At 39.0% G+C, this 25,258-nt stretch overlaps 1 protein-coding gene across 1 annotated transcript in view; it reads right to left on the minus strand.

Annotated features, from left to right (window-relative positions):
- The window catches only part of LOC126022027 (adenosylhomocysteinase-like), a 140,522-nt gene that overhangs the window by 62,726 nt on the left and 52,538 nt on the right, over positions 1 to 25,258 (minus strand). Inside the window, 1 exon segment of the mRNA XM_049782897.1 lies at positions 24,873 to 24,973. Coding sequence (XP_049638854.1) covers positions 24,873 to 24,973 — 101 coding nt within the window.

Genomic DNA, 25,258 nt, shown 5'->3' on the forward strand with positions numbered 1-25,258 from the left:
TGGAGATGGAAACGTGGATCAGATCCCAGGTTTACTGGAAATTGAACCTAGCAGTTCTGCATAAAGAATATGTATTACAGACCTCTGAAACATCTCTGTGCCCCTAAAATCTATTTTTATTATAAGTGCTTATATTTCTTACAATTCTGATCATATTTTTTGCTCAACAAAGGTAAGATTATGTTATTGGGTAAAGATAAATTTAAGATCTTCCTGAAGAATTGAATCTCATCATTTATTGGGAAAGTACTTTCTAAACAATAGGATATCTACTATTTAAAATATAGACAGGAAAAAAGTGGAACATATGTTTAGAGATGAAACAATACCAATTAACTATATTGTGAGGTTTGCTTCAAGAAATAGGGAGAAAGGAGTCTCTCTATATAGAAGGGACCATTAATCAGGCTTATATGATTTACATCTATAGATGATTCCAGCTAACAACAACAAAATTCACATTCCTTACTGGTTCATATAAGTCATTCATCAACTGTGGGCCATAAAACAAACCTTAAATTTAAAGAACAGAAATAATACAAGGTCTGCTCTCAGGCCATTAGTGGAATTAAACTATAAGTCAGTAAAAGAAATATAAACATAAAGTTTTAGAAAATGTAGAGGTTGAGAAATGAGGCTTTAGGAGCAATAGAGATGGTATAAGGGACAAAGTTCTTGTCCTGCATGCAGCCAACATTGGTTTAAGCCTTGACACATAGCATCTAAACCCCCATGAGCAGTGAGTGCCAGGAGTATACCGTGAGCGCAGAGAAGGTGGTCCAAACTGCCTCCCCCCAAATAATCAAGGTTCTAAGTAACACAAGAGGATTTCTAAAGATAAAATAAAAGATATTTTGAAGTAGATTAAGTGCAACATACTAAGATATGTGAGATCATTTAGAGTCAGTTGAATAGCTCAAAGCACATGCTTTCTATGTGGGAGTTTGGTTTTTTTCCTTCAGCAAAGAAAAAGAAAAAAAAGCAATACAATTGAAAATCAAAAATCAACTGAAAAATCATTGAAACTAAAACATGCTTTTTGGAAAAGATCAATAAAATTGAAAATCTCTGAAATAGATTAAATCACAAATCACTAATATTAGACAAAATAGAAAAAAAATCAAAACAACATTTCAAGGATAAGAAATAAATATTATGAACAATTTTTTTTTTGCTCATAGATTTTGTAAGCTTGGGTCATACTACTGCAAGGTAAGGCACTTGGCTTGCATGCAACCTATCTGGATTTGATCCCCATTATCCCAGATGGTCCATTAAGTCTCACCAGGAGGGATCTCTGAGTGCAGTGCCAGGAGTAAGCCCTGAGGATTGTTGTGTGCCCCCAAAATATAGCCTTCTCAAATATAAGTAAAGGAAGGAAGAAATGAAGGAAAGGAGGGAGGGTGGGAGGAAGGAAGAGTTTTGGTAACCTGGGTGACAAAGTAATTAATTGAAAGAGAGAATTTGCCAGAACTCCTTGGAGAAGAAACAAGCAAATAGTTTATGTTAAAAATACTTACTAAAATACCAATAACCTTTAAAACAGAAAGCACTGGATTCAGATGAATGAACTACTGTATATTTAAGGAAAATTTTATAACAATTCTGCAAATGCCTTCTGAAAGATATAAGCAGAGAATACTTGTTAAATCATTATATGAGACCAGTATTATACTAAAACCTATCTATTACACCTATTACCAAAGCTAGGAAATTATTTATAAAAAAGTTACTGACCTATATCTCTCATGAATAGAGACTTGAAAAATTTCAACAAAATTTTGCAAATATGAGTCTGCTCCTTTTCCATCTCTGGATGCAGAATCTCTCCTTTACTCTGCAGCACTCCATTCTGGCATTGACAATGTCTTTCTTTAGAACACAAATTTCCTTTACTTTTTTACCTTTCTTCCTTATCTCTCTCTGGCTAATCTCTCATTCTTCTTCTTTATAAAACTAATTTACTTAAAAAAAAAACCTCACAAAATATGGCAAATTAAGCCAAACATTGTATAATAGGAATTACATACCATGAACAAATACAATGTGTACATGAACAAATACTATGTGTTACATAGTAAGAACATGCTGACAAAAATGTAAAAAATGAATGTAGTCTACATTACAGACGAACAGAGAAAAATATATTACTAAATAAAAATATTAACAAAAACCAACTCTCATTTATAATAATAAATTACTATTGGTAATAGTATTGGTAAAATAGTATTGGTAAAATATCTCCCCAGCGAGATAAAGACTATAAAAAACTCACAACTAACCCTACATCACATAGTGAAAAACTGGAAAACTTCCCAATAAAATCGAATGCAAAGTCTCTCATGACTCTTGTAAAACTCCTATATCAGTCACTGATACAACAATTAAAGAAAAGAAAATAAATATTATCATAATGGGAGGGAGCAATAAAATTTTTTTCTTCCATAGATGAAAAAATGACTATGCAGAAGAGCTAAAAGATTGGTTAAGGAATTTTCTTAGAACTAAAACAAGTAAGTAATTATAAATTATTACAGGAAACAAGGTTTCTATATAAAGTCAGGCACTTTCCTGTACATCAACAATAAACAGTGGATTTAAATTTTTAAATATAATACCATTTATGGCATAACTGTATTTAAAATAAAAGGCATACAATATCTACATGAAGAAACTATAAAACTATAAAACCTTTTAAAGAACTAAGAAATGGAGTCATGGGTAACAAGACTCAATAGTGCAAAATATCAGATCTTTTCAACTTGATGGAGAAATTCATTCAATCAAGATTCTGATAAACTATTTTGCAATCATCAACAGGTGATTATAAGATTTATATATAGATGCAGAAGACCCATATAATCGGCACAGTACAGAAGAAGACCAAAGTTGAAAGACTGATACTACTTGACTTAAAGACTTACTATATAAAAATACAGATATTAGTTAAAAAAGAAATGTATTAATGATTAGAATAGAAAAAAAACAAAAAGCACTCAACTCATCTTTAATAAAGAAATATTCAAAAGCACTCAACTCATTTTTAATAAAGAAACAAAGAGATAGACAAAGGTCTTACACCTTTTACAAAAATATAGACCTTAATATAAAAATGCAAGATTATGGGCCCGGAGAGGTAGTTCAGCGGTGCTTGCCTTGCAAGCAGCCGATCCAGGACCTAAGGTGGTTGGTTCGAATCCCAGTGTCCCATATGGTCCCCTGTGCCTGCCAGGAGCTATTTCTGAGCAGACAGCCAGGAGTAACCCCTGAGCACGAGCCGGGTGTGATCCAAAAACTTAAAAAAAAAGCAAGATTATAAAGTTCCTAGATGTTAGAGTCCTCATCAGATATATACAGATGTCAAACACACATATAAGATGTTCTACATCATAAGTCATCTATTTAAACAGCCAAAGTCTAGAACACTGACAATACCAATACCAAGTGCTGGAGATGACATGGACAAAACAACAGGAATTCTCATCTTTGCTGTCAAAAATGGAAACTACTTTGAAGAACAGTTCAGTGGTTTTCTTTAAAAACTAAACATACTCTTCCTAGGACCCAGTAGTCATGCTTCTTAGCATTACACAAGATTAGGGAGTGGATGTCTACAGATAAATCTGCCTATAGATGTTTATAACAAACTTTATTTGTTATTTAATTTGTCAAGACTAGGAAGGAATCAAGATATATCTCAGTAGGTGAATGGAGAGTAAGTTATAGTACAACCTGACATTGGAATATAATTCATAATTAAAACAAACAGCTATCCTATCTTGAAAGACATGCAGAACCTTAAATATATAAAATCAGTAAGTGAAAGCAGCCAACATGAAAGGATTATCACATTTCTGTAGAATGGTAGAAAAGTCAAATATGGAGATATGTGTAAAACAAGCAATGAAGGCAGGGGTTAGGTCAGTAGAAAGGGATAAATAGGCTGAGTACAGAGAAAATTTATGGCACTGGAAATTCTTTGAGGAAGAGCACAGTGATGGCTACATGGCTTCACATATTTGTTCAAACCCTTAGAATTCACATGAAATGAGAGCTAATGTGAACTGTGGGCTTTGGACACTGCTGACATACCACTGCAAAGTCATCAGCTGAAATATGCCATTAGAAGGCCACATCCATAGACAGATAATGAGGAGGTTATGTAGAGGCAAAGAATGAGTGTATGAGAGATTTTTGCACCTTCCCCTTAGTGTTAATGTAAATATGAAATGTCTCTAAAAGAAAGTCTTTAATAATTAAAAAAATAGGTGGGACTTTATTTAAATTGGTGTGTTATAAGGAGGATTTACATTTAAGCTGTTCATAGAATTTCACATTCAATTTTTACTCATCTAAATTAAAATTATTTTATTGATTGAGATTCTGTGGTTTATGTTACTATTAATAATAGTGTCTCAAACATATAATTCCAACATCACACTCATCACTAGTGTACCATCTCCCTCTACCAAGGACTCCAATGCTACTCCCTTTCAATCCCCACGCCCAACTCAATTCTTTGGATAGTTTTCCCACTATTTTTTTTTTAATTTTTATTTTGATCATAGTGGCTTACATATTGTTGACAATAATATTTTAGGTACATATTTACATAAAATCAGGGGGGATTTCCATCACCAATTTGTCCTCCCTACACTTCCGTTTTTGTCCTACCTCCCATATGCTCTTCCCTCACCCCTAGGGCTGCCAGAATATGTTGTTCCCTCTGTATCTAACCTAATACTTAGTAGTCTTGCACCCGTTTGGTCCTGGTGCCTCCCTTATTCCCCCCCCCCCTTTTTTTAAATTTATTTTAACACCTTAATTACATACATGATTGTGTTTGGGTTTCAGTCATGTAAAGAACACCACCCATCACCAGTGCAACATTCCCATCACCAATGTCGCAAGTCTCCCTTCTCCCCACCCGACCCCTGCCTGTACTCTAGATAGGCTCTCCATTTTCTTAATGTCCATTTCATCCTTATTACTATTGGTGTATAGAAAGGCCATTGATTTTTGTGTGTTAATTTTGTAGCCTGCCACCTTGCTATATGAGTCTATTGTTTCTAGAAGCTTTTTGATAGAGTCTTTAGGGTTTTCTAATTAGAGTATCATGTAATCTGCAAACAGTGAGAGCTTGACTTCTTCCTTTCCTATCTGGATTCCCTTGATATCCTTTTCTTGCCTAATCGCTATAGCAAGTACTTCCAGTGCTATGTTGAATAGGAGTGGTGAGAGAGGACAACCTTGTCTTGTGCTAGAATTTAGAGGGAAGGCTTTTAGTTTTTCTCCATTGAGGATAATATTTGCCACTGGCTTGTGGTAGATGGCCTTCACTATATTGAGAAAGGTTCCCTCCATTCCCATCTTGCTGAGAGTTTTGATCAAGAATGGGTGTTGGACCTTATCAAATGCTTTCTCTGCATCTATTGATATGATCATGTGGTTTTTATTTTTCTTGTTATTGATGTTGTGTATTATGTTGATAGATTTACGGATGTTAAACCAGCCTTGCATTCCTGGGATGAAACCTACTTGATCGTAGTGGATGATCTTTTTAACGAGGCATTGAATCCTATTTGCCAGGATTTTGTTGAGGATCTTTGCATCTGCATTCATCAGTGATATTGGTCTGTAATTTTCTTTTTTGGTAGCATCTCTGTCTGGTTTAGGTATCAAGGTGATGTTGACTTCATAAAAGCTATTTGGAAGTGTTTCTGTTTGTTCAATTTCATGAAAGAGTCTTGCCAAGATTGGCAGTAGTTCCTCTTGGAAAGTTTGATGGAATTCATTAATGAATCCATCTGGACCTGGGCTTTTGTTTTTTGGCAGACATTTGATTACTGTTTTAATTTCATCAATGGTGATGGGGGTGTTTAGATATGCTACATCCTCTTCCTTCAACCGTGGAAGATTATAAGAGTCCAAGAATTTATCCATTTCTTCCAGGTTCTCATTTTTAGTGGCATAGAGTTTTTCAAAGTAGTTTCTGATTACCCTTTGAATCTCTGTCATATCAGTAGTGATCTCTCCTTTTTCATTCCTGATACGAGTTATCAAGTTTCTCTCTCTCCTTTCTTTGTTAGTTTTGCCAGTGGTCTATCAATCTTGTTTATTTTTTCAAAGAACCAGCTTCTGCTTTCGTTGATCTTTCGGATTGTTTTTTGAGTTTCCACTTCGTTGATTTCTGCTCTCAGCTTTGTTATTTCCTTCTGTCTTCCTATTCTTGGGTCCTTTTGTTGAGCATTTTCTAGTTCTATTAGCTGTGTCATTAAGCTACTCAGGTAAGCTCCTTCTTCCTTCCTGATGTGTGCTTGCAAAGCTATAAATATTCTTCTCAGTACTGCTTTTGCTGTGTCCCATAAGTTCTGATAGTTTGTGTCTTTATTGTCATGTGTTTCCAGGAACCTTTTGATTTCCTCCTTGATTTCATCTCGGACCCACTGGTTATTGAGCATGAGGCTGTTTAACTTCCAGGTGTTAAAGTGTTTCTTCTGAGTCCCTTTGGAGTTCACAAATAATTTCAGAGCCTTGTGGTCAGCGAAGGTAGTCTGCAAAATTTCTATCCTCTTGATCTTATGGAGGTATGTTTTATGTGCCAGCATGTAGTCTATCCTGGAGAATGTCCCATGTACATTGGAGAAGAATGTGTATCCATGTTTCTGGGGATGGAGTGTCCTATATATATCCACTAGGCCTCTTTCTTCCATTTCTCTCCTCAGGTCTAGTATATTCTTGTTGGGTTTCAGGCTGGTTGACCTATCCAGTGTTGACAAAGCCGTGTTAAGGTCCCCCACAATTATTGTGTTGTTGTTGATATTATTTTTCAGATTTGTCAACAGTTGTATTAAATATTTTGCTGGCCCCTCATTCGGTGCATATATGTTTAGGAGAGTGAATTCTTCCTGCTCTACGTACCCCTTGATTAATATAAAATGTCCATCTTTGTCCCTTACAGCCTTCCTGAGTATAAAGTTTGCATTATCTGATATTAGTATGGCCACTCCAGCTTTTTTATGGGTGTTGTTTGCTTGGATAATTTTTCTCCAGCCTTTTATTTTGAGTCTATGTTTGTTCTGACTATTCAGGTGCGTTTCTTGTAGGCAACAGAAGGTTGGATTGAGTTTTTTGATCCATTTAGCCACTCTGTGTCTCTTAACTGGTGCATTTAGTCCATTGACGTTGAGAGAAAGAATTGTCCTGGGATTTAACGCCATCTTTATTTCGAAATTTGGTGTTTCTTTTGGGTAGTCTTGTCTTAGATTAGGTCTTTCAGTTTTTCTCTTAAGACTGGTTTTGTGTCTGTGAAGTTTCTGAGCTGTTTTTTGTCTGTGAAACCATGTATTCTTCTGTCAAACCGGAAAGTGAGTTTTGCTGGGTATAGTATTCTGGGTGAAGCATTCATTTCATTCAGTCTTGTCACAATATCCTACCACTGCTTTCTGGCATTGAGTGTTTCTGGTGACAGGTCTGCTGTAAATCTCAGGGAAGCTTGCTTGAACATGATTTCCCCTTTTGATCTTGCTGTTTTCAGAATTCTGTCTCTATCTGTGGGATTTGTCATTGTGACTAGGATGTGTCTTGGGGTGGTTTTTCTGGGGTCTCTTTTGGTTGGTACTCTTCGGGCATGCAGGATTTGATCATATATTCTTTAGCTCTGGAAGTTTCTCTTTAATGATGTTCTTGACCGTTGATTCTTCCTGGAAATTTTCTTCCTGGGTCTCTGGGACTCCAATGATTCTTAAGTTGTTTCTGTTGATCTTATCATAGACTTCTATTTTCATCTGTTCCCATTCTTTGACTAATTTTTCCATTGTCTGCTCATTTGCTTTAAGTTTTTTGTCCAATCTCTCCTGCTGTATGGAATTGTTATGTAGCTCATCTTCCACAGCACCAAGTCTATTCTCAGCTTCTGATACCCTGTCCCAGAGCTTATCCATTTTGTCATTCACTTCGTTTACTGACTTTTTCAGTCCTGTTAGTTGACATGTTATTTCAGTTTGGAGTTTTGTGATTTCTGTCTTCATATTTTCTTGATTCTTATTAGTGTTCTGTTCAACTCGATCCATGGTTTCTTGGAGATCTTTGAGCATCTTCCACATTGCTAGTCTAAAGTCCTTATCTGAGAGGTTGATTAGTTGGTTGGTCATTATCTGGTCCTCAGAATTGTCATCTTCATTCTCTATGTCTGATGCTGGCCTGCGTTGTTTCCCCATTGTCACACTTGTATTGTGGGTTTTTCTACGTGTTGTGGTGGTATTCATTGTCTATATGATGCAGGCAGCACACTCCTCTGGCTCCTCCCTTTCTGGATGGGCTGACTTGCCTGTAAGGGAGGGGAGTACTCCGTGGATGAAGCCTCACACTGGGTCAAATCTTAGGCCCGAGCATGCAACAGAGAAGACAGTCCGAAGAGAAATGTTTGCTTCTGTGATATAGCGCCGTTCTTAGTGTGATTTTTCCTTCTTGTTGCAATGGTGTTCTTTCCTTAGAAAGAGTGCATGGCCGCGTAGCAAAGCGGAGCTGGAGCCTCTTTTTGCCCCACTCGCAAGAGTTTCACGCAAGAGGACAGTAGACAGACATAGACAGGTCACACTCACAGTTTTTCACAGTTGGGTCCCACTGGGCCGGTGTACTTTCGTGGATTTTCCCCGCCTGGTGTCACACACAGGGAGCCGGCTTTTGCAAAGCTTAGCCGGTTTTCATGCTCTGTAGTCCCTCCCTGAAAATGGCCTCTGGGCGAGCGAGTTTTCTGGAGCCTCTTTTTGCCCCACTTGCAAGAGTTTCACGCAAGAGGACAGTAGACAGACATAGACTGGTCACACTCACAGTTTTTCACAGTTGGGTCCCACTGGGCCGGTGTACTTTCGTGGATTTTCCCCGCCTGGTGTCACACACAGGGAGCCGGCTTTTGCAAAGCCTTGCCGGTTTTCATGCTCTGTAGTCCCTCCCTGAAAATGGCCTCTGGGTGAGCGATTTTTCTGGAGCCTCTTTTTGCCCCACTCGCAAGATTTTCACGTAAGAGGACAGTAGACAGACATATACAGGTCACACTCACAGTTTTTCACAGTTGGGCCCCACTGGGCCAGTGTACTTTCGTGGATTTTCCCCGCCTGGTGTCACACACAGGGAGCCGGCTTTTGCAAAGCCTTGCCGGTTTTCATGCTCTGTAGTCCCTCCCTCCCTTATTTCCCCCTTTAACTGGAGGGCAGGACTAGCTAGTTCAATTTACGTGGTTTTGTTTGCAGAAGAGAATATTAGTAAACTGGGGTAAAGGTCTAATAGGCAGAAAATAAGCGGAATTCTTCTAGAGGGTCTCATCCTTAGTTAGAGAGACGAAGGAGAAAAAGGTGAAACACTCCACCAGTACAAAAAGAAGTGTCAAATATCCAGTGAGGACTCCAACAATAACGCTAAGCACCACCACCACCACCACCACAACAAAAACAAACAAACAAACAAACAAACAAAAAACTGCCATGGTCTTGAGATAAAAAACACGGCAGAGCATATAATGAAAGAAAAGAAAAGAAAAGAAAAGAAAAAAAATGTAAATGGGGGCAACAGCTTCAATAACCACACCAAAACAAAGAAATCAACCAAAAATTGATAGGTAAATATAATAATAATGATAATAAATGAAGATTAAAAATAATATATATAAAAAGATAAATAATATTTTGTGTTTTGTTTCTTTCCCTCCTGCCCTGGCACAGTAAATATTGGGGTCATTCCAAAAGGAATTCACTTGGCCTAAGAGAAATGGGGTTTCTCTGCCCTTGGAGTATATTGTCACGGGATCAACTATAGCCTCTGTTCAGGATCTTTTACTCTCCCGGTGGTGTTTTTGTGTTGTTTGGAAGACTTCTGTTCCGTCCTAGGTGATACAATCAGACCTCTGTATCTATCAATCTCAGTATCTGCACAGTTCCAGGGATGGGACTTATGATGAAGTCAGTCTTTGTGGTCTTAGAAGTTTCGTTCCCTCAGTGTCATTCTAATCCATCCTCTGTGGTTGGTGGTCTTGGTCTTGGCACTAAACCTGGGATGGCACCTTGGATAACGCCTTTCCTTGTGTTTCCAGAAGCCCCATTCCGTTACAGTTGTCTCTGCCAGACCTTTGGAACTGGGGATCATGGTTGTTGTGCAGGTCGTAGTTCAAACCCTAGACTAGAGCTTTTTTATTGGTCCCAAGATATATACAGTCTGGTCATGGTTCTAGCAGCCAGTCATCTGTAAATCACGATCTTGGTTTTTGGACCTACCAACGTGTGACAAGTCTTCTAATTTTGACTTATTAATGGCTGGTAAGGTAGGATAACCTGTTCTTAGGCCATGTTGTTCCCATTTTCCTCATTGTCAGGATATCGTATTAGAGCTGGCACTCGTTGGTGTTCCAGTAGTATTAAGGTTGTCCCGGATGGGGTTTGTTTCCTGCAGCCGTTGTGAAGAACTGTGCTGTTTCTGTGACTGGGATCCTGGGTTTAAGACGGGATGGATGGGATCTAATCTCCTGAGGTCTAAGTTGTTTCCACATGACATATTTTCAAGGTAGGAGTTATTCCTGTATTGTAAACAACTATGAGTTCCTATCTCTAGTAGATAAGAGCTCTTTTTTATGTGTAAGATTTCCCCTTTTTTAAAATTTTTTTTTATTATAATATAATTTTATTTTGATCATAGTGGCTTACATATTGGTGTCAATAATATTTTAGGTACATATTCACATAAAATCAGGAGGGATTCCCATCCATCACCAAATTGTTCTCCCTACCCGTCCGTTTTTGTCTTCCCTCCCATTTCTTCTTCCCTCACCCCCAGGGTGGCTAGAATATGTGGTCCCCTCTGTATCTAACCTATTACTTAGTAGTCTTGCACCTGTTTGGTTTTGAGACCTCCCTTATTTCCCCCTCTAACTGGAGGCAAGACCAGCTATTTCAAGTTACGTGGTTTTGCCTGAAAAAGAAAAAAGTAATAAATTGGGGTAAGAGTCTAATACCCCGAAAATGGGCGGAATCCTTCTAGTGGCTCTCATCATCGATTTGGGAGGTGAAAAGAAAGAGAAGGTGAAACACTCCACCAGTATCAAAAGAAGTGTTAAGAATCCATTGAGGACTCCAGCTTTATCGATAAGCACCACAAAAAACAAACAAAAAAACAAAACATCACAAACAAAAAAACAACAAAAACAAGCACATAATCAAAAAAACACACCATGGTCTTGAAATAAGAAACATGGCATAGCACATAATGAAAGAAAAGAGAGGAAGAGAAAAAATAAGTATAACTGGGGACAACAATTTCAATAATCCCACCCAAAGAGAGAAATCGACCAAAATAGATAGGTAAATGAAAATAATAATAATAAATGAAGGTAAAAAAAAAATATATATATATAAATAACCAAGGTTTTGTGCTTTTTGTATTTTTGTTTTTTTCCCTCCTGCCCTGGCACAGTAAATATTGGGGTCATTTGAAAAGAAATTCACTTGGCCTAAAAAAATATGGGGGTTCTCCGTCCTTGGAGTATACTGTCATGGGGATCAACTCTAGATTTTGCTCAGGATCATTTACTCTCCCGGTGGCGTTTTTGTGGTTGGTAGACTTCTGCTCTGTCCAGGGTGATACAATCAGAGCTCTGTGTTTAGAGGTCTCAGTATCTGCACAGATCCTGAGATGGGATTTGTGATGAAGTCAGTCTTCGTGATTCTAGAGGTTCTGTTACCTCAGTGTCATTTTAATCCATCTTCTGTGGTTGGTGGTCTTGGGCTTTGCACTGAGCCTAGGATGGCACCTAGATTAGCGTCTTTCTTTGTGCTTCCAGAAGCTCCATTCCGTTACAATTGTCTCTGCAGGACCTTTGGGACTGGGGATCATGCTTATTGTGCAGGTCATAGTTCAAACCCTAAACTAGGGCTTTTTTATTGGTCCCAAGATGTGTACAGTCTGGCTGTGGTTCTATCAGCCAGTCATCTGTAAATCGCGATCTTGGCTTTTGGACCTACCAAAGGGTGCCAAGTCTTCTGGTTTTGTCTTGTTGTTAGCTGGTAAGGTAGGCTAATCAGCTCTAAGGTCAAGTTGTTCACATTTTCCTCGTTGTCAGGATATCATGTTAGAGCTGGCCCTTGTTGTTGACCCCGCAGTATTAAGGCTGTCCTGGATGGGATTTATTTCCTGCAGCTGTGTGAAGAGCTGTGCCGTTTCTATGTCTGGGATCCAGGGTTCAAGGCTGGATGAATGGTATCTAATCACCTGAGGTCTAAGTTGATTCCACATGACATATTTTCCAGGTAGGAGATATCCCTGTATTATTAACAACTGTGAGTTCCTATCTCTATTAGATAAGAGCTCTTTTCTCTATGTAAGATTTCCCCTTTATTTAGTGTGCCTTTGCAGGGAGAAATGGTGCTACATTATATTGTCGGTGTATTTGGGGGTGGACAGAGGGGATAACAGAAACAGGTCACATCCCCAAAAACGATAAAAAATAAAAAAAAGAATAAAAAATAAAATAAAATAAAAATAAAATAAATAAAAAAAAGGGAATGACAATGTATATGCTCACAAATGTATATGTAGGACAGGCATTTGAAAAAATAAATTAAAAAAATAAATAAATAAAAGAAAAAGAAATAAAATGAATTAGCGAAGCTTTTAAAGGACCAAAGTGGTGCAAAAAACTACCTTACATTTGGGGGAAAGCCGGTAAAGATGTGGTGTATTACAGGTCTTATGCCTATGTTGGAAGTACAGTTTTTCCCATTGCCTTTTGGGTTTTTCTTGTGGTGTGTGGGTTCCCAGGCATCTTTCTATCCCACCCCCTGGCCTTCTTCAGTTTGGTAAAAATTTGTGGTAGGGAGGTCTTGGAAGAATTCTTGTATTGGGGATACTTTTGGACCTAGGCCCGGTTTCAAGAAACAGTCCACGTTAGGGGGAGTTGGTAGGGAGGGTCGCGCAGCATGAGTCCGCAGGGGAGTTGGCTGTCTTTTCTTGCAGGAGACTAGGTGTGGGTTTGACTGGGTGTCCCCTCGCCTGGGTGCTGGGTACTGGTTCGTTGGGTAGGAGGTCGATCTTGATGCCTAATAGATTAAGGACTGAGGGTGAAGAGTTTTAATATGGTGGGAGATCTGGATGGGATTGAGGGGTGAAGGGATAGTTAGATTTCCGGAGGGGAGAAAGGGGAAGGTATATGGGAGGGATATGAAGGGAGAGAAAAGAAGAAATACCTTATAAAGAAAGGGAGAAGAGAATGGGAAAAAAGTAAAGAGAAGAATAGAAAAGAGAGAAATGAAGAAAGAAAAAAAAGAAAAGAAAAAAGAGAAAAAAAAAAGAAGAAAGTAGTGAGAAGAGAAGAGAAAATAGCAAGGGAATGCTGGATTGGTTGATTGTGTTCGATGAATAGAGCCTGTAGTTTAAGTCCGTACGTCGCAGTTACTGCCTCGGTGATCTGGCTGGTCACGTGCTTCAATTCCTAAAAGAAGGTATAACCTAGAGATAAAGTGTATGTTAAAGGTTTTTCTCGCGGCTATCTCATAGTGCAAACAAGGTATGGTATCTCGTGAAGTATCCTGAGTTGCCACCTTAGTTTGTCCGCCCTTTGTATCCAAGGGTGCCTGTGGACAGAAAAGCTGAGAGGTTATTTAAAATATAGTAAGATAAAGGCATTAAAACATAGTGTTAAGGTATGTTTCCATTGCAGTCAGTGATTTCCCATGGTGTTCTATACTTGTGTTCTTGTATGCAATCTCTAAGGGATTATTGTGGGCCTTTGTTGTAGAAGTCTGATTACATACCTGTTCTCTCTATGCTGCTGTCTCTGTTGTTGCTGTTTTCTTTGTGGTATACTGTGTAGTCAAGAGTTTGCGTTGTTCCTTTTTCATGTATTTTGAACACTGCTCCCAAGTATATGTTGACTATTACACTACTCAGAGTTTCTACCCTGTTAAACTCTGTTGTTTGATTGTTAGGTATTAGTTGTGTATAAAATATATGTTCTAGGTGCTTCAGAATAGTGCTACCATTCTGTGTTTATCTTTTGTCTTCTGACTTACTTCGTTTAACATAACATGATCTAGGTCCATCCACGTTGCTGCAAAGTCTGTGATTGTATCATTTCTGACTGCCATGTAATATTCCATTGTGTATATGTACCACATCTTAATGATCCATTCATCTGTTGTTGGACTTCGAGGTTGGTTCCAAGATTTGGCTATTATACTGATTGCTGCGATAAATAGTGGGGTGCATATGTATTTTGGGATGAATATCCTTCCAACTTGGGGGTATATGCCTAGGAGGGCAATTGCTGGGTCAAATGGCAGCTCAATTCTGAGTTCTTTGAGCACTCTCCAGACTTTTCTCCATAGATGTTGGACTAGGGGGCATTCCCACCAGCAGTGGATGAGAGTTCCTTTCATACCGCATCCCCGCCAACAAAGGTTGTTTCCATTATTTTTGATGTGAGCCATCCTCACTGGTGTAAGGTGGTATCTCATTGTTGTCTTGATTTGGATCTCCCTGATGATGAGTGAAGGTGAGCATGTTTTCATGTGTTTGTTGGCCATCCTTCTGTCTTCCTCAGAGAAGTGTCTATTCATTTCATCTTCCCATTTTTTTTATGGCTTTATTTGGTTTTGGGGGGCTCAGCTTTCTGAGTGCTTTGTATGTTCTAGATATCAGCCCTTTATCTGATATGTCAAGTGAAAAGATTTTTTCCCATTCTGTTAACTGTCTTCTTGCATTAAGTAGGGTTTCTTTCGCCATGAAGAAGCTTTTTAGCTTGATGTAGTCCCATTTGTTTATATTTGCTGTTAACGTTCTTGCCATTGGTGCTCCCTTCTCAAAGACCTTTTTGACATATAGGTCTTCGAGTGTTCTGCCTATTTTATTCTCGATAAACTTTATAGATTCGGGTCTGATTTCAAGGTCTTTGATCCATTTTGAGTTGACTTTTGTATAAGGGGTGAGGTATGGGTCAATCTTCATTTTCGTACATGTGGTTTTCCAATTGTACCAACACCATTTGTTGAATAGACTTCCTTTGTTCCATTTCAGGTTCTTGCCTCTTTTATCAAATATTAGTTGGCTGTATATCTTGGGGTTTATGTCTGGGAATTCTGTTCTGACCCACTGGTCTGAGGTCCTGTCTCTGTTCCAGTACCATGCTGTTTTGATTACTATGGCTCTATAGTATAGTTTCAAGTTAGGTAAGGAGATGCCTCCCAGCTTTTTGTTTTTCAGTATGTGTTTGGCTATCCTGGGTCTTTTGTGGTTCCAGATAAATTTTGTGATTGATTGTTCTATTTCATTAAAGAATGGTGTCTGGATGTGGATAGGGATTGCATTAAATCTATATAGTAGTTTGGGTAGGATAGTCATTTTGACTATGTTAATTCTACCTATCCATGAGCATGGGATGTTCTTCCATTTCTTTAGGTCGTCTTCAATTTCTTTCTGAAGCGTTTTGAAGTTTCCCTGGTATAGGTCTTTCACTTCCCTCGTAAGGTTGATTCCTAGGTACCTGATATTTTTTGATACTATTTTAAATGGTATTGTATTTTTAATCTCTCTCTCCTCAACTTCGTTGTTTGTATATAGAAACGCTACTGTCTTTTGTGTATTGACTTTGTATCCAGCCACTTTGCTGTAGTGGTTAATTGTTTCTAGGAGTTTTACTGTGGACTCTTTAGGATTTTCGATGTATATCATCATATCATCTGCAAATAGAGATAGTTTGTGTTCCTCTTTCCCAATTTGGATTCCTTTGATTCCCTTCTCTTGTCGGATTGCTCTTGCTAGGACTTCTAAGGTTATATTGAATAAGAGTGGAGAGAGTGGACAGCCTTGCCTAGTTCCTGACCTTAGTGGAAATGCTTCTATTTTCTCGCCATTAAGTATAATGTTGGCTGTAGGCTTTTCATAGATAGCTGTAACTATCTTGAGGAAGGTTCCTTCTAACCCTATTTTGCTGAGTGTCTTTAACATGAAAGGGTGTTGGATTTTGTCAAACGCCTTCTCTGCATCGATTGATATGATCATGTGGTTTTTGTTTTTCTTGTTGTTGATGTGATGTATAATGTTGATTGATTTGCGTATGTTGAACCAACCTTGCATTCCTGGTATAAAACCCACTTGGTCATGATGTATGATCTTTTTGATGAAGTGCTGGATTCGGTTTGCTAAGATTTTGTTGAGTATCTTTGCATCTATGTTCATTAGTGAGATTGGTCTGTAGTTTTCTTTCTTGGTGGTGTCTTTGCCTTCTTTGGGAATGAGTGTGATATTTGCCTCATAGAAGGAGTTAGGGAGGATTCCTGTTTTTTCTATGGTTTGGAAGAGCCTATGGAAAAGTGGCAGTAAGTCTTCTCGGAATGTTTGGTAGAATTCACCTGTAAATCCATCTGGTCCTGGGCTTTTGTTCTTAGGGAGTTTTTTAATTACATCTTCAATTTCCTCTGAGGTGATTGGTCTGTTTAGGCTTTCTAGGTCTTCCTTGTCCAGTCTCGGAAGAGGGTTTTTCTCCAAGAATCTGTCGATTTCTCCTGGGTTCTCTATCCTAGCTGAGTATAGTTGTTCATAATATGATCTTATGATATGTTGTATTTCTTGGGGTTCTGTTGTAATATCTCCCCTTTCATTTGTGATCCTATTGATTTGGGTGTTTTCCCTCTTTTTTTTCGTGAGTTTTGCTAGGGGTTTGTCTATCTTGTTTATTTTTTCAAAAAACCAACTCCTGGTCTCATTGATATCTTGTATTGTTTTCTTCGTTTCTATGTTGTTTATTTCTGCTCTGGTTTTTATTATTTCTTGCCTTCTGGTTGTGGTTGAGTTTCTCTGTTGCTGTTGTTCCAATTCTTTGAGGTGATCTTTTAAACTGTTGGTTTTGTTATTTTCCTGTTTCTTGATATAGGCCTGTATTGCTATGAGTTTCCCCCTAATTACTGCTTTTGCTGTGTCCCACAAATTTTGACATGTTGTCTCTTCATTATCATTTGTCTCAAGGAATCTTTTTATTTCTTCCTTGAGTTGTTCTTTGATCCAGCTGTTGTTGAGCAGCATGTTGTTTAATCTCCAGGTATTAGTTTTTCTCCATTGCTTCTTCTTGATGTCAATTTTGATCTCTGTTGCATAGTGATGTGAAAGGGTACTTCTAATGATCCTTACCTTTGTGGTCTTATATAGGTTGGCTTTGTATCCTAGGACATGGTCTATTCTGGAGAAGGTTCCATGTGGGCTTGAGAAGAATGTGTATTCTGCTTTTTGGGGATAGAGGGCTCTATATAAGTCTATTATCCCCAAATCTTCTAATTTTTCATTTAGAGCTCTTATTTCTTTGCTATTTTTCTGTTTGGTGGATCTGTCCAATGGTGAAAGTGGAGTATTGAGGTCCCCTACTATTATCACATTTCCCTTCATGTGTTTCTCCAGGTTTACGAGCAGTTGCCTCACATATTTTGCTGACTCTAGATTAGGTGAATAGATATTGACCAGGGTTAGTGTTTCTTGGTCCAATGTTCCCCTGATCAGTAAGTAGTGTCCCTCTTTGTCTCTGATCACTTTCTTGAGGTTGAATGCAATTTGGTCTGATATAAGAATGGCTGTCCCTGCTCTTTTTTGTTTTCCATTGGCCTGAATAATTACTTTCCATCCTTTTATTCTAAGCCTATGCTTATCCTGTAGCTGTAGGTGTGTTTCTTGCAGACAGCAGAAGTCCGGTTTATTTTTCCTAATCCAGTTCTCTACTATGTGTCTTTTAATTGGAGAGTTTAGGCCATTAACATTTAGGGAGATTATTGAGAGAGAGGACTGTTGTGCAGTTGTGTTGTGTAGGGTGGCTTTTGTTACAATCGGGGGTTTGGATTGTGTAATTCATCTCTGAGTAGGTCGTTTAGGATCGGTTTTGTTTGCACAAATAGCTCTAGTTCGGTCTTGTTTGAAAATGTTTTTAGTCTGTTCTCCCATATGAATGATAGTTTTGCTGGATATTGGACTCTAGGTTGGAAGTTTCTTTCATTCAGTCGTTTAAATATGTCATTCCACTGTCTTCTAGCTTGAATTATTTCGACTGGCAGATCTGGTTTGATTCTTATGTCCCTACCTTTGTACTTGAGGTGTTTTTTCTCTCTTATTGCCTTAAGAAGTTCCTCTTTCTCTTTATTTTTAGCCATTTGGATTACTATATGTCTTGGTGTTGGTTTATTGGGGTCTATTTTATTAGGGACCCTCTTGATTTCCTGGATTTGCCCTGAAGTTTCATTCCAGAGGGTGGGAAAGTTCTCTGCTATTATCTCTCTGACTACTTGTTCTTCCCCTTTCCCTATTTCCTCCCCTTCTGGTATACCCACGATTCTTAGATTGTTTCTTTTGTCCTTGTTCATTAGGTACTGGACTTTTCCTTCCAGTGCTTTGCCTTTTATTTCTTTGTTGGTTTCTTGGTCATTTTTTGTTTGCAGTTTTCCTTCGAGTTCTTCAATGTGTTTCTCCAACTCTGTGTTTCTGCTAGTAAGGCTTGTTATTTTGTCTGTTAATTCCTTCACTTCTTTTTGTATGGACTCTCTCATACTCTTTAATATTTCTTCTTTAATTTGGCTAATTTGTTCCTCGATAGATATCTTATACTTGGTAGCTAAGGTTTCTCTCATTGCTTTTATTGATTCTTGCATTTCCTTCCTCATTGCTGCTTTTAGATCATCTTCCCACGAATCTGTGCATTTTGGCGGGCTTGGAAACTTTTTAGGGTTTGTCTCCGTATCTTCAGAACTTAGGGTTCTCTTTGATTTACCCATATTTCTTTGTGTTTAATGGTGTGCTTTGGAGTACTGTTCCTTCCAATTTCAGCCTGTTTTGATCCCCTGTGGTGTGGGAATGGGTCCCCTCCCTGAGGGTGGATCTAGGGGTACTGTTGGGTGGGTTTGCTGCTGTTTGGCTCCTCCTGTGCTCTTTCTGTGGCCTAACCCGACGGGGGATGGGGCGTGGAGGGTGTTCACGCAGTCGGAGTGTATGGGCGGGGCTTCCCTACCTTTCCTGGGGGCAAGTGAAACCCAGCCGGACTGGCTGCGGTTCGCGCGGCCCTTCCCGGAGCAAGAGAGACCCAGCTGGAGCCGGCGGCCTTTTGCGCCGATTTCCCCTTTTTTTTTAGTGTGCCTTTGCAGAGAGAAATGGTGCTACATTATATTGTTGGTGCATTTGGGGGTGGACAGAGAGGAAAACAGAAACAGGTCACATACCCAAAAAAGATTTTTAAAAAATAGGATTAAAAATGTATATGCTCACATATGTATATGTAGAACAGACAATTAAAAAATGAATTAACGAAGTATTTAAAGGACCAAAGTGATGCAGAAGACTACCTTACATTTGGGGAAGGCAGGTAAAGAGGAGGTGTAATACAGGTCTTATGTTTATGTTGGGAGTACATGTTTTCCCATTGTCTTTTGTGTTTTTCTTGTAGTGTGTGGGTTCCCAGGCACCTTTCCATCCCACCCCCTGACCTTCTTCAGATTGGCAAAGGACTTGCGGCAGGGAGGTCTTGGAAGAGTTCTTGTATTGGGACTACTTTTGGAGTCCGGTTTCAAGTAACAGTCCAAATTAGGGGAAGATGGTAGGGAGGGCCAAGCAGCATGGGTTCGCAGGGGAGTTAGCTGTCTTTTCTTGCAGGAGACGAGGTGTGGGTTTGACTGGGTGTCTGTTCGTTTGGGTACTGGATACTGGTTCATTGGGGTAGGAGGTCAATCTTGATGCCTAATAGATTAAGGACTGAGGGTGAAGAGTTTTAATACAGTGGAAAGTCTGGATGGGAATGAGGGGTGAGGGGGTAGTTGGATATCCAAAGGGGGGAAAGGGGAAGGTATATGGTAGGGTTAGGAAGGGAGAAGAGAGAAAATACATTAGAAAGAAAGGGAAAAGAGAAAAGAAAAAAAGTAGAGAGAAGAGTAGAAATGAAATGATAAAAAAGAAAGTAGTGAGAAGAGAGGAGAGAATAGTAAGGGAATGTTAGTTTGCTTGAATGTGTTCGATGAGTAGAGTCTGTAGTTTAAGTCTGTATGTCACGGTTACTGCTTCGGTGATCTGACTGGCCACGTGCTTCGATTCCTAAAAGAAGGTATAACCTTGAAATAAAGTGTATGTTAAAGAGTTTTCTAAGGACCATCTTGTAGTGCCAGCTAGGTATGGTATCTCGTGTGGAATCCCGAGCTGCCATCTTGGTTTGTCCACCCTTTGTATCCAAGAATGCCTGTGGAAAGAAAAGCTGAGAGGTTATTTTAAATATAGTAAGATAAGGCATTAAAACATGATGTTATGGGATGCTTCCATTGGAGTCAGTGATTTCCCGTGGTATTCTTTACCTGTGATCCTGTATACGATCTCCCAGGGATTAATGTGGGCCTTTGTTGTAGAAGGCTGATTACATACCTGTTCTCTCTATGCTGCTGTTTCTGGTGTTGCTGTTTTCTTTATGGTATAATGCTGTCAAGAGTTTGCATTGTTCCTTTTTCATGTATGTTGGGCACTGCTCTCGAATATATGTTGACTATTACAGTGTTTAGAGTTTCTACCCTGCTAAACCCTATTATTTGATTGTTGAGTGTTAGTTGTGTATAAGATGTATGTTCTAGGTGCTTCAGAATAGTGCTATCATTTTGTGTTTATCTTTTGTCTTCTGACTTACTTCGTTTAACATAACATGTTCTAGGTCCATCCATGTTGCTGCAAAGTCTGTGATTGTATCATTTCTGACTGCCATGTAATATTCCATTGTGTATAGATACCACATCTTAATGATCCATTCATCTGTTGTTGGACATCGAGGTTGGTTCCAAGACTTGGCTATTATACTGAGTGCTGCAATAAATAGTGTTGTGCACACGTATTTTGGAATGAATTTCCTTCCAACTTGGGGATATATACCTAGGAGAGCAATTGCTGGGTCAAATGGCAGCTCAATTCTGAGTTCTTTGAGCACTCTCCAGACTGTTCTCCATAGGTGTTGGACAAGGGGGCATTCCCACCAGCAGTGGATGAGAATTCCTTTCATACCGCATCCCCGCCAACAGAGATTGTTTCCATTATTTTTGATGTGAGCCATCCTTACTGGTGTAAGGTGGTATCTCATTGTTGTCTTGATTTGGATCTCTCTGATAGTTTTCCCACTATTTGCTAACCTAAATTTAAGCAACTTATTATATCATGAACAGCAAGAGAAACTGATTAGAGTCTCAGAACTTTTATGCCATAGATCAAAACATTGACCCTAGTCAATCTTAAATATTTAATTTTAATAACTATTCTATCACCTCACTCCATTTTTTCTGAAGAAGCAAAGAAAGAACATTTTTATACATAGAAAGAATAAGGGGGCTGGGCCAGAGAGAGAGATAGCACAGTGGTAGGGCATTTGTCTTGCATGCAGCCAACCCTCCACAGACCTGGTTTTGATTCCGGCATCCCATATGGTCCCTGAGCCTGCCAGGAGCGATTTCTGAGCATAGAGCCAGGAGGAACACCTGAGCATCACTAGGTGTGGCAAGAAAGAAGGAAAGAAAGAAAGAAGAAAGAAAGAAGAAAGAAAGACAAGAAAGAGAAAGAAAGAAAGAGAAGAAAGAAAGGAAAGAAAGAAAGAAGAAAGAAAGAGAGAAGAAAGAAGAAAGAAAGAAGAAAGAAAGACAAGAAAGAGAAAGAAAGAAAGAAAGAAAGAAAGAAAGAAAGAAGAAAGAGAGAAGAAAGAAAGAAAGAAAGAAAAGAAAGAAAGAAAGAAAGAAAGAAAGAAAGATGCTTTTTTATATTGGAGAAGAAGGCTGCAGCTGGACCCTGAAGACCCCACATGCCAGGATTCCTGCTCCTCTCCTACAGGTATGGCTGGGAATCTGGGCAGACAGCTGGCCAATGGCCTCCTGGGCTGACACTTAATCCAGGAGACTGAGATCCCTCCCTGCCAGACTGGTCTTCAGGACCAGGTCTGGCAACTGGGCTCTGGGAAGAGGGGGGAGGAGGGAAACTCCTCCCATATTTATACTGGACCCCCTGCAGCGGTGTCTTTTCTTACTAATACTCATTTTTATAACCACACAGGCGCACAAATATACTTTTTAAGCATTATCTAAAAATGTTCTTTATTCCAGACAGTTCCTAGGAAAGGAAGCAGAATGCCAAAGATTTGGATGATAACACTCAAATAGATCTTTAAAGTCAGTCTTTATGTGGATGTGACTTTCCGTACTGACCCCAAGCCGAAATCACAAACAATTTATATATATATATGTATATATATATATGTATGTATGTATATGTATATGTATATGTATGTATGTATATATATTGTATATAGCCCCTGTCATGTATTGCCTCTCCCCTACCCCTGTGTCTCTTCTATCCCCTCATCTCCCAATCCTGATCTGTTATCTTCCCCTAATTTAACCCTCTTTACCCTCAGTTCCTAACTCAGTATGCACCAAGATTGACCTCCTGCCCCAACAGACCACCTTCCAGTTCCTCAGTGAAAGATACCCTCTGGCTCCCCTTTCTCATGCCTCGGCAAAGAACTACAACCAGCACGCCTGCTGACTCATGCTTGATGGCCCCTCTTACCCCCACCAAATCGTGGACTGTTACATGATACAGGAATCAGCCTCAGGAAACCCCCCAGCTCAAAGACACTATATGGTCTCATAATGCAGCAAAGTATCTCTCAAACTTAATTCCAAGGCCTGTGAATTGAAAAGTACCTTGGGGCTTTTACTCCCCAAAAGAATATATCAAAAGACCTAATTGGGAGTCTTATATTGCCTATGGAAGCTCAATACCTGTATAACAATACATCTTAAGATGTGTATTCCTAAATATACAGGTAGCCTCCTCCACCACTTGTTTTATTCGAATACCTTTTCTTTTTTAACTCAGTTTTATTTATTTGTTCTATTTTAATATATACATTTTTTTCTCTATCCTTGCCATTTTTGGTGCTGCTTGGTACAAAAAGCCTTGACTGGGATAAAAGCTCAGATCAAAACCAGACGACAAAGACTGTGGGTGCAGCTTGTCATCCTTACCCAAAATAGCACCAGCAACACAGTATGACACCATACGTTTTGGTATGGGCACAGTAAAAAAAAGGGGGAAACCATAGACACAGAAACAAGATCTTATCTTCTAGGGATAAAAACTCACTTTTTATAGCAGAAGGGTGCTTCCCATCCTGAACATGTGTCGTGTGGATACAACACAGTCCTCAGGAGATTGGACAGTGTTAGTCCAATCCCAAACCCCAGATCCCCGATGTAGAAATGATACAGCTCCGGGCAACACCACCAGGAACTAAGCTCCATTGGGAGATTTATAACACTGCTCTGGCATCAACTTGTGCCAGTTTTGATATGACAACGAAGAAAGGAAAACTTGACCTAAAATCAGGCTGTCCTATCACATCACCTAACACTAAATGGAAATCAGAAGAGATATCATCCTTTGAACTGTGAAAAATAAGAGCACCAACAACAGAAAACTGACTTTGACAACCGTGACTGAACAGAACCTACCTTGGGACTAATAAGGAAAACCCTAGCCGAGGCTGTAGCCCAGGACACATAAACAACAACAACAACAACAAGATGTCTTATTGCAGAGGTCCAACTTGGACAACAGAGACTGAGCAGAACCTTTGGATCCATAATATCCTAGGCTTTGGCTTAGGGACTGAACGAAAACAGGGAGCAAGTGTTACAGAAGACTGAACACAACAACGACGATGGATAGGAACCTCTAGAACTAGAACCTCTAGAACTAGAACCTCTAGAACCTAGAGACTCTATCCTAGACCCTGACCTATATAACCTGTGCAAATACCAAGATTGCTAGCTACAGTGGCTTGATTTTCTCACACACAACCAAGAGAAAACTTTACTGGCATCACAAAAAAAGCCTTTGGGATGGGGTAATGAGTATATATGGAGCCAGGGGTTGATCCCATGATGGTATGCTTCAAGGATGGAGAAACCCTAAATCTCTTAGGCTACAGGAATTTCCTTTCTTTCCCAATGCTTACTGTGCCTATGCCAAAAAAAAAAAAATGTGGGGGAACGCCAAATCCTGCCACTCCAGCACCCATACTTTTTCTTATTTTGTTTTGATTTGTTAGTTTTTTTTTACTTTATTTTCCTTCTCTTTTTTTCTTCAACTTTTCTCTTTCTTTTTCACTCTTGTGGTTATTATTTAGAGATTTATTTTTATTTTTATTTGCCGGATCCATTTTTTCTTCCATTTTACTTTTCTTTTTTTCTCTCTCTTCTCTTTTTTTTTTGGTAGTTGTCACCATTTTTTCCCCTTTTTTCTTATCCTTTTTATCTCCAATGACGGTGGAATAGATGCTCAATCTACAACAAGCTGTAAAGTGGAGACCAGTTGCACTAGCATTCAGGAGGGTAAAGGAGGGAGATATGGGATGCATACTGGGAACAGGGGAGGAGGGAGTGCAGCACTGGTGGTGGGAATGCCCCTCATTCATTGTCACTATGTACCATAAATGATGCAGTGAAAGATTTGTAATGCACTTTGGTCACAATAAAAATTAAAAAAAAAAGAAAGAGAGAAAGGAAGGAAGGAAAAGAAAGAAAGAAAGAAAGAGAAAGAAAAGAAAAGAAAGAAAGAAAGAAAGAAAAGAAAGAAAGAAAGAAAGAAAGAAAGAAAGAAAGAAAAAGAAAGAAAGAAAGAAAAGAAAAGGGCAAGTTTACTAATTTTAAAGGAAAATTAAAATACTGAGTTTTCCATTGCTTTCTTCTGAACTTGACCTTTGCAAAGAAAGTAACCCATACAGAAAATGAAGTCAACATTTGCTCTGAACTGGTCCCAAGCCAGGATGTGCAAGTTGTAATTATTACCTGAAAGGATGTTTGCAAGGATGTTGATAGGTATATAGAGATTAGGACTCAGTAGCCCATTAGCAAAGTCAGCCACCACAGTCACTTGCTTCACTCCAGAGCTGAAGCAGCAAAAGAAGGGTACCATAAGCCTAGACAGTAAAGATGCTCCCCGAATGGATAGAAAGCACCTCTGAACTTCAGTCACCTCAATTCCTGCTTTCCTAAGGAGTCTCCATATTCACAGTAACCAAATCTTTAGTGATTTGTCAAAGGCTGATGGCTTGTTTCTATTTATCTGCCTGAGGCCCCCAGTCTATCCAGCTGCCCATCACTTGGTGCAGAAAAAGGCACCTCTCCAGCAGACAAGAAAGGGGTGTTCTTATCTGACAGAGAAGCTCTTATCT

Source organism: Suncus etruscus, chromosome 11, assembly GCF_024139225.1.
Source record: "Suncus etruscus isolate mSunEtr1 chromosome 11, mSunEtr1.pri.cur, whole genome shotgun sequence".
Taxonomy (NCBI): domain Eukaryota; kingdom Metazoa; phylum Chordata; class Mammalia; order Eulipotyphla; family Soricidae; genus Suncus; species Suncus etruscus.